The 9,659-nt window shown below is 34.2% G+C and overlaps 1 protein-coding gene across 1 annotated transcript in view; it reads right to left on the reverse strand.

The window, feature by feature from the left end:
* The window catches only part of LOC140171347 (UDP-glucose 6-dehydrogenase-like), a 35,432-nt gene extending 25,832 nt beyond the window's left edge, over window positions 1-9,600 (reverse strand). The window contains exons 1-2 of the mRNA XM_072194586.1: window positions 9,425-9,600; window positions 97-274 (exon numbers count right to left, since the gene is read on the reverse strand). Coding sequence (XP_072050687.1) covers window positions 97-261 — 165 coding nt within the window. The 5' untranslated portion in view covers window positions 262-274; window positions 9,425-9,600. The remainder of the gene's footprint in view (window positions 1-96; window positions 275-9,424) is intronic.
* Window positions 9,601-9,659: the final 59 nt, after the last annotated feature.

Here is a 9,659-nt window from a genome sequence, read left to right on the forward strand (position 1 = left end):
CTCCACACAAACTATCCGCCAATGGCATCACCAAGCACAACTTGCTCAATTTACACACTCACCAAACTGGCATTCATTATTTTTTAAAAGACTTACTTCATAAATAGGTAGTTTAAAATCTGGCGAGTTCCATGCATCGATTCTTGATTGACTCAAGTCCACCACTGTTACTGTCACCTCTGGGCATTTGTGGGCAATCACACTACAGGTTGGCCCTCCTACATAACCAGCCCCTATACAACATATTCTCTCAACTCCCATGTCTCACTTTGGTCTGAAAAATGAAAAAACAAAAAAACAACAACCTTTTAAAATAAAAAAATGTCAGAAGACAACAAAAATGTTGTAGATTACTTGAATGTTTACCACATTTATGTATGATAATTATACATGTATAATAGGGTCAGATACAAAAAATGTATTAATGCACCAAAACAAAAACCACTCAAGTGGAATAAAGTCAATAATTCCATAAAAAATCTTTTCATAAAACCTGATTGTCAACAGTGGAACTTGGGTTATCATGTGCATCATGGTGTGTCTAGGCATATCCTCTCAACCCCACTTTATCCCTCTCAAGTCCACTTGAAAGTTTCTGGCTTTCCTTCAAGCTATTGATTCAGATCAAGATTTCCATTCCAAGGGAGGGATTTGGCTTAAAGGAGTATTTCGTGATCCTAGCATCCTCTTTTTATGACATTTTTCAGTACATATCCACGAAAAATGCCTATTCCCAAAATTTCAGTTGATTCCGATTTTGCGTTTGCGAGTTATGCATGATTATGTGTATTACACTGCTCCATAGACAATGCGTTGTAATTTCGTTCTGGTGCACCAGAACGAAATTCAAATTTCACGATATCTTTGCAAAACGAATTAATCTGCAAGAAATATTTTGTACATAAACATTATGTAGCCAGAGGTTTCAGTGATATAAAAATCTCAACTTTTTTTTGAGAAAAGTGGGGGATGAGGCTGTGGATCACTTAAATGCCCCTTTAAGGGTATACGATGTATTCTTAAACACTTGAGAATGTTCCTGCAATCTTATTGGTTCTTACCCATGTGATATGACACGATATTACACGGGTCAGCGAGTGTGCATCGACTCGATACGCGTACTTGCTTTTTGAACCAATGGGAGGCGCACTGCAACAATGGGACTGCCCTAGGTAATTCCTTGTAAAATGTAGAATTTAATTTGATTAAAATTTGTAATACTTTGTAGATTTTTATTATTTTGAATTGAAGTATTTAAGAATGAGAATAAAAGTATTGTTTTAGCCGCTGTCGTGCATCTATCGTCTCATATAACACGGGCGACATCATTATTTTTAGCGTAAAACAACTCGGCTCCGCCTCATTGTTTTAAAAAATAATGATGTTGCCCGTGTTATATGAGACGATAGTTGCACTATAGCGGCTAAAAACAATACCGTACCTTTATTCTCTAATTGTTGGTCGAAGCAGCAAAAAAAATGTAGTTCACAGCATCTTGTGAATGTTAGTGAGCTTTAGCAAAAATTGCATTGCTCAATTCAGCGCGTAAACAGTGCGCAGTGCTGCGTATCTGCTGCAGGAATGCGTGACTTCAAAGTCGGCACAATGTGTGCGTCCGCGTCTGTACTTTGTACTTCAGAGTAGATTGACTGTATGGTACTGTCAAATCAACAACTACTGCATGCTGTCCAACCCATGAACCCCTGTTACTTTCATATATATTCGATGAGGATGACAACTTTGACATCCTTGTCTGTTTACAAACAGAGACGCAGAAAAAAGACCTGTCAAATCAAAACTGTTCCGGATATCCAAACACTCAAGCATCAGAGGGATGATCCCCAATAGAATGATTCACGCCACATGAATAGGGGATTTAAAAGCTGTGAAGTGCTTAAGTGTTACCATGTGCTTCTTATCCAGTTTGCCATCAACATTTAGAAGCAAACCAGTTCAGGCCCAGAACACTATCATCTAGGTATGAGAGGCATATTTGCTAGTCAGCCAAAATGGCCTAAACTGGGGGCCAAACACAATATATTTACATAGAAATCTAAAAGAACAGCTAGCTCAAGGAAACCTACATTTGTTGTCTATACAATGTACTTCACTTGACCCAAATATGTGGCTGGACGCGGCGAATGAGCCGTAAACTCGGCAAACTTCATTTCGAGCTACAGGTGAAAATATATGCAAATCTCGTATTTTGGCGACGTTGAGGCTTTTGTAGATTTGAAATGTTTAAGCTTTCTTCTAAACACATACAAAGTTTTATTTTAAAGAAATAAGTGGAACTAGACTTAGCTGTGGTCTAACCCACAAACACAGCCGTGTTGTGACCCCTTAATGACCTTTGACCCCAAAATTTATGAAAACGCCCATAGACAATGGCTAATGTCAATGCATGGGTGCACGTGGCACCACTTTGCTGTTATTTGTGGCAGAAGGGGCATTTTGGGGCATCGTCTCAGACCGGAAGTGACCCCTTAATGACCTTTGACCCCAAGTAAAAAAATACCACATATGAATTGGGTAACCCCAATTCATATGTGAACATACCGTTACTGTCCTACGTTTTTCTTAGCTAATAAAATTTTTTGAATGTATTTCGTTTTATACCGGAAGTGACCACATAATGACCTTTGACCCCAAATCTGTGAGGACCCCATAGACACTGGGTAATAACAATGCATGTGTGCAAGTGGCGTCACTTTCCTACGTAATTTGCGGGAGAAGAAGCATTTTAAAGGTATTTCGTTTTATACCGGAAGTGGCCCCTTACTGACCGTTGACCCTAAATAAAAAATACCACATATACACAGGGTAACCACAATTTATGTGTGAACATACCGTTACTGTCCTATGTTTTTCTTAGCAAATAAAAAATTTTGAAGTTTTTTCGTTTTATACCGTAAGTGACCCCTTAATGACATTTGACCCCAAATCTGTGAGGACCCCATAGACACTGGATAATAACAATGCATGTGTGCAAGTGGTGTCACTGTCCTACGTTTCATCTGTGAGAGAAGAAGCATTTTGAGTTGAAATCACGCTTTTGACCCCCATGACCTCTGCGTGACCTTTGACCCCACAAGTTTCATATGACATGTTGGGGCATGGTCAATGATAGTTGTGACCAAGTTAGGTCAAAATCGGTGTAAGCATGTAAGTGCTAGAGCAAATGTAGTGGTCGGCAGAAAGAAGAAAGAAAGAAAGAAAGAAGAAAGAACCTGTAAGAAAAAAGACACAGCCGTGACTAACGTCACGGCTGTGTAAATATGAAATAATCTACATTTTCTGAGGCCCATCTGATGAATGGTCATTATGCTTCCCTAACTTTGAACGCGTTTTTCTTGGTTTCGCGTTTTGATTCATGACAACCTATAACAAGCCATAACTTCGCTTCTGATTGTCATATGAAGTTCATTGAGGTGTCATTTTAATCCCTGAAACATGCTCTTTGCAAATATGTAAAAAAGTAAAAATGACCAGAGGGGGACTTTACGGCTTATTCGAGGTGTCCAGGCACATATATGATTTTTTTTGGTGATGAGACAATCGCACATGGAATTTTGCAGGCATTTTGACAGCAGTACCACATAGAAAAGCCGTTATCATCATGAGACTAAGATCTAGAAACACCGCCAAAATGCTGTTTTGTAATAGCTGAATCTTTTTGATGAAACTTGAAAGTCAATCTTTGACAAGATGTAACTTTGCTACGGAAAGTGCTATGACAAAAAGGTTTTTAGTTTTAGCTTTCTTTAGTTTCTTTACTCAATCAAGGGCTGTAATTGGAAATATAAAATGATGTGGTTTGATGGCAAATGTGGATTTACCTTTCATACCTATATCATCATCATGTCAACATGTGATTCAAGTATTTTGTCCTTTATCATAATGGGTGTCTATCTACCAGGGACAGACATAGGTTTCAGTTTGGCGGCGGTACCCTGTGCTATTTTTAGACAATTTTAGCTATATTGCAATACTGCAACTTGTTGATGGTTTTCTTTCTCAAATTTTCGGGCATAATCAGGCAAGCAAAAGTTGACCTAAGCTTGCCCGATCGGGCAATTAAAAAAATTTAAAGAAATTTTTGCGGTCTGTAAAGGGGGCGAATCCCGTTGCTCAGAATTGCAAATGTCATTTTTATCTGTCAAATCCGCTGTGTATGTGCTCAGAGATTTTATGATATGCTCCATAAATCACAGGTGTGAAACTGACTTTATACCACTTGTAACAGTGCAGAATGTTGATGCGGGAGTCTTACTTTTTTATAAGATATTCTTGTTTGGGAAAGTCACAAATTGCCGACTCATCCCGATCGATTTTTAGTATCAAAGGATATTTGTTTATGAATAGGGAAGACGACTATAAAACCCAGGTGTGGGATAAATATTTCTCTCACTCTCTCACTCAAACTCATTGGGCCAACACAGATTATTTGTTGCTCCGTATTCAGTTATCATTTATGTATTTTGATGTTATGGAGGATGAAGATAAATAAATCACTACCAAACCAAATACCTGTTTATCCAGAACTTTTATTTAAACCAGTGGCCTACCGCAGCATCTATATTTATTTATATCATACCAAACAACTACATTAGATACATGTGTGAATATTGGTACATGACATTTTTGTGATGTGAATATGATACGCATTTGATATGTTTTATGATATTTTATGTGACATCAAAATACTGTCATGAGTGCAGACATAAAATATTTTGTATAACAGGTAGAGTTCAATGTGATACATCATTGATGTCGAGACATTTTTACGAATTCTATCAGATTTAATGTGATATATCGTTGGTATAGCATATTTTTGAAAATGTTATTTTTTGAGATTGAATGTGATACATTGTTGATGTGGCACGTTTAAAAAAAAATGTCATATTTAAGGTGATACATGGTTGATGTGACACATTTGTGAGAGATTTGCTGTATTTGTGTTTAATATGATGCATCGTTGATGTGATAGGTTCAATAATTATTGTTTGCATGTGAATTTATGTGATTCATCTCTGATGTAACACATTTTGGTATTGTTAAATAATAATTGAGTGCAGTTGCAATGTTTATTGCAAGGTTAGTTTAAAACTGACACGGTTATTGACAAGATGAATTTTGTGTTGAATCAGTGTTGATATTGCATTGTATACATGTAGTAATTTGAAGTGTTTTGAAGTCTATGGAAAATTACTCCGATATTTGTGATATGCCATGATATTTTTGTGAAATAGATTCATTGTTTTAAGGTTCATTGTTAATGATACACGTACATTGATGTTTATTTAAAATACATGCATTGATAAGACGAGTATATTTTGTCATTATATATTTATTGCGAGTAAAGTTGGAAGTTTTGCTCATTTTTGAAGTACATTGAGGTTTTGAAAAATTGCTCTGATATTTGTGACGTGTTATGATATTTTGTTAAATGGATGCAGTGTTTTAAGGTACACAAGTTTTGTTACATGTACATTGTTATTTATTGGAAATACATACATTGATGAGAAGAGTATTATTTTGTCATTTATCCGAAAATGTTACTTATTTTGATGAGTGGTTTTGATATAGTAATTTACTCATTTTGGTGAGTGTTTTGTATACATGCAAGGTTTAGAGATGAAGTTCTATGGCTTTATTTTCGTGGTTCACTGAAAATGTTTTTGCTGATATAGGTTCTATATTATGAATAGACTTTGTATTTGTATACCTTGATACAATAAAATTATGTTTAGGCTTTCAAATAAATCATGTTGTAGAAGTTAAGTTGTATCCATGAGAATCAAATGTTTTAAAAAAAAAAGTTTATGTTCAAGAATAACTCAAGTTTATGTTTAAGAATAACTCAAGCTTATAGTCAAGCATAACTCAAGTATATAGAGAAAACAAAACAAAAATATAGATGTTTTATTGTTCAATATTAATTATTTCATGTCTTTGACATAAAATGTATGTAATAAATAAAAAGAAATTATTTCATGTCTTTAACATCAAATGTTTTGTGTAATAAAAATGTTGTGTGCAATAAAAAATATGGTCGCATGTCATAAGGTGGGCATGCAAAAAGGGTGGAGGTGTTACATTTTTCCAAATAGAGTCGCCAATAAAATACTGTAGCTTCACAACCCCTTGGCCTATTGAGCTGATTGATACATCATGCATTTTATAGCTGAAAGATGCCTTTATGGCTGTGTGAAGTTTCATTGAAATAGGAGTTCAAATAACAGAATAACAGCAGCTTGAATCAGAAAAATCAGGGGTGGAGGCTCAGGTGGTGGCGGCTCAGGTGGTGGCGGGTAATGTATTAGCATAGGAAAATGTAAGATTTCCATAGTGTTGGTTTGAATAAATTATTGTTTCTTCCTAACTCCTTGTCATATGGAGCTGTTCAATATCTCATTTTAGAGCCAATTACTCAAAGAAACAAGATTTACTTCAAAATTTATCAATTTCATATTCCACATTGGCTTCTCATTACATTTTGTACCACGGGTTGCCTCTAAATGCACAGAAGTCAATGCAATCACGTGCAAAAGCTACAAAGGTCGTTATCTCCTTGAATATTCACTGTATCATGATAAATGTACATTTTCTGAAAGGAAATTGCACAAGGAAACTAATTTTTGCATTTTGAAAATGGTAGGAAGTAGTGTTGGGAAAATATGAATGATTAATTGAAATTTAATTGAAAAATATCAACTTTTTTTATGCTCCCTGTATATCGTGAACGCGATTACATAATTTTTTTTATTGAAGGGTGAGACTGGTGCATCACTATGTTGTTGTGAACATATCCTGGCACATTGGACAAAATCCAACTTTGGATATTTGTTGTGAGGTATTTTATGTAAAAAAGGTCCAATTTGAGAAAAACGCATTTGAAATATCAGATTTACATTGCCGCCTATACATTAATTAATCATTAATTGGGCAATTATGCCAAACCAAAAAGCACTTGTAACTAAAAATGGGTATGAATGATTAGAGGGTAGCATTGCCTACATCATATCAAAAAATACTTTTTTTGTCAATTTTGACCATGTAACACAAATTACACCACCTTATGACATGCGACCATATATTAATGAATTTTATTATTGCAATTAATGAATTTAATTATTGCAATTTTCAAATGCAATTTAATATTAATAATGAACAATAAATTTTAAAACTAGTGATGTATGTATGTATGTGTTATAAAGTGCAATATAATTTATATGTAAATGTAACTGTGATAATGACTAATAAATAAATATATATGTAAAACAAAGATTTTGATATACACTTGAACATTAATATGTTAAAAGGTTTAAATGAAGTTGCATTAATATTTCGATATGCTAAAATTTCAGTATTTTTTTCTGTATTTATTGAATTGTCAAATTTTCTCAATTATTCAATCAATTTTCAATATTAAATTTGTCAATTCTGCCTTGAAAAGTTGTATTTTTCTGATATTTCACATTTTTTATTTCAAAACAAAATCACATCCAAATTCTTGTGATTATTTTATGGACCGGTATAATTGGTATACATAATCAGTGTGATTTTAAATTAAAGATTTCAAAAAGTCTGACTTTTATGCTCGTATTTTATTGTCAATGCATTCAATTTATTAACATTGACAACATTGAAATCAAATTTTGTTAATATTGCAATAGTTTGAAATTATTATGTAATTGGAAGAAGTATTGGTATGGTACAACTCATTGTACATTAGTACAACTCATTGTAAAGAAATCATTGTAATAAAGAAACAAGTTTGAAAACTGTTTTAGATAAAGATTGTTCAAATTGAAAAATGCTTTGTATAAGATTTAAACCATATTATAAAAATGAATGTATTATTGTTACTAACTTTATTTTAGTTGTATTTTAAATGTATTAAGTAGAAAAACAAAACTTTTCACTTAATGAAATTAAATCATTCAACAAAAATATAATTTTTAAAATATTTTACAGCATAATGCTTGTTACATACAACCCAATGTTATGCGCATGATGAGGACATCATCTTGGAGGAAGGGGATGTAACAGTGCAGAATGTTGATGTGGGAGTCTTACTTTTTTATAAGATATTCTTGTTTGGGAAAGTCACAAATTGCCGACTCATCCCGATCGATTTTTAGTATCAAAGGATATTTGTTTATGAATAGGGAAGACGACTATAAAACCCAGGTGTGGGATAAATCTTTCTCTCACTCTCTCACTCAAACTCATTGGGCCAACACAGATTATTTGTTGCTCCGTATTCAGTTATCATTTATGTATTTTGATGTTATGGAGGATGAAGATAAATAAATCACTACCAAACCAAATACCTGTTTAAAATAAATCCAGAACTTTTATTTAAACCAGTGGCCTACCGCAGCATCTTTATTTATTTTATATCACCAACCAAACCTTGTTATACACTCGCTCGCTTTTAAAGCTAGCAGAAAAGCGAAGCCTCCGCTACCTCGTGGCATGACGTCATCATGGACGTGTACAAAATTTCCGATGGGCGCCTTTTTATTTATTTGTAACCCGTTTTGTGATTGGTTGCAAACACCATTCATCGCAATCGTAAGCCAATTATTAAATGAAGGCGACGGCCTTTTACGGTATGAATTAATGTGACCCGCAGTAAAGTACGCCTAACCTGATTGGTTTACAAAACTACTTGGATAATTGCTAAGCCAGTCAGCGTGCTCGATGCTTAACAACCTGGTCGTAGAGGTTTTTTTTTAAATAGACGAATTCACATGGTGATCCAGCGATCGAGTATAAATTCAGCATGACTTCTGCTTCAAATAATAGGTGCAATAACAATACGTGGACACAATCAGTGACATTTACACAATGCAATAATGAATTATTTATGACATGCATGGACTGGATTTTACGATCGAGGTAAGGTTTTCGGCCTGTCCCTGCGTGAATATTGTTACTTTTCAGCATCAAAGATACTTGCGATGACCAGTTTTTCGCGGACACTTTGTCTTTGATAACAGGTAACTTTTATAGGTCATAGGGTAGAAACGATAGTTGTACAATTGTACGAAAATATACATTTTGTTATAGGCCTAAAATGTTTACAAAAATATATTGGTCCGTACGTTGTGCATGTATTCAGTTGTTCGAATGTTCGACGTATACAATAAATATTATAATCAATCACAAATTATCACAAATTTAGCATATGAAATACATGGATACAACTTGTATTACAAGCAAAGACACCAAAAAGCCGAAATGCCAGAATAACCCATAAAGTCTAGCTTCAAATATGTAAACTTATTTCCAATGGGGTCCAACATACAGACAAGACGGTAACTTAGGCTTAGCTTAAAAAAAAGTATTGAGTAAGCTTAACATGTTAAAAATTAAAATACTTTCATAATTTTACATAAATATTTTGACTTACCGAACTGTACGTAGTACTGTTAGTTCCCTGTCTCTCAGATGATAAGCTCTGGAATGTTATAAATCTCTGTAAATGTCAACGATTTATTCACTGGTCCGATAAAGTTTGTTTTGCCACATCCACACTCGCATGAATGACCCAAATCAATGGACTTGAAAACTTGACCTGTGACATACTATAATTGTATTTTATTTTGCCTGACTCCATTGTTTCTATTCCTATTTTTTCAAAATAT

The sequence above is a fragment of the Amphiura filiformis genome, chromosome 15 (genome assembly GCF_039555335.1).
Source record: "Amphiura filiformis chromosome 15, Afil_fr2py, whole genome shotgun sequence".
NCBI classification, from domain to species: domain Eukaryota; kingdom Metazoa; phylum Echinodermata; class Ophiuroidea; order Amphilepidida; family Amphiuridae; genus Amphiura; species Amphiura filiformis.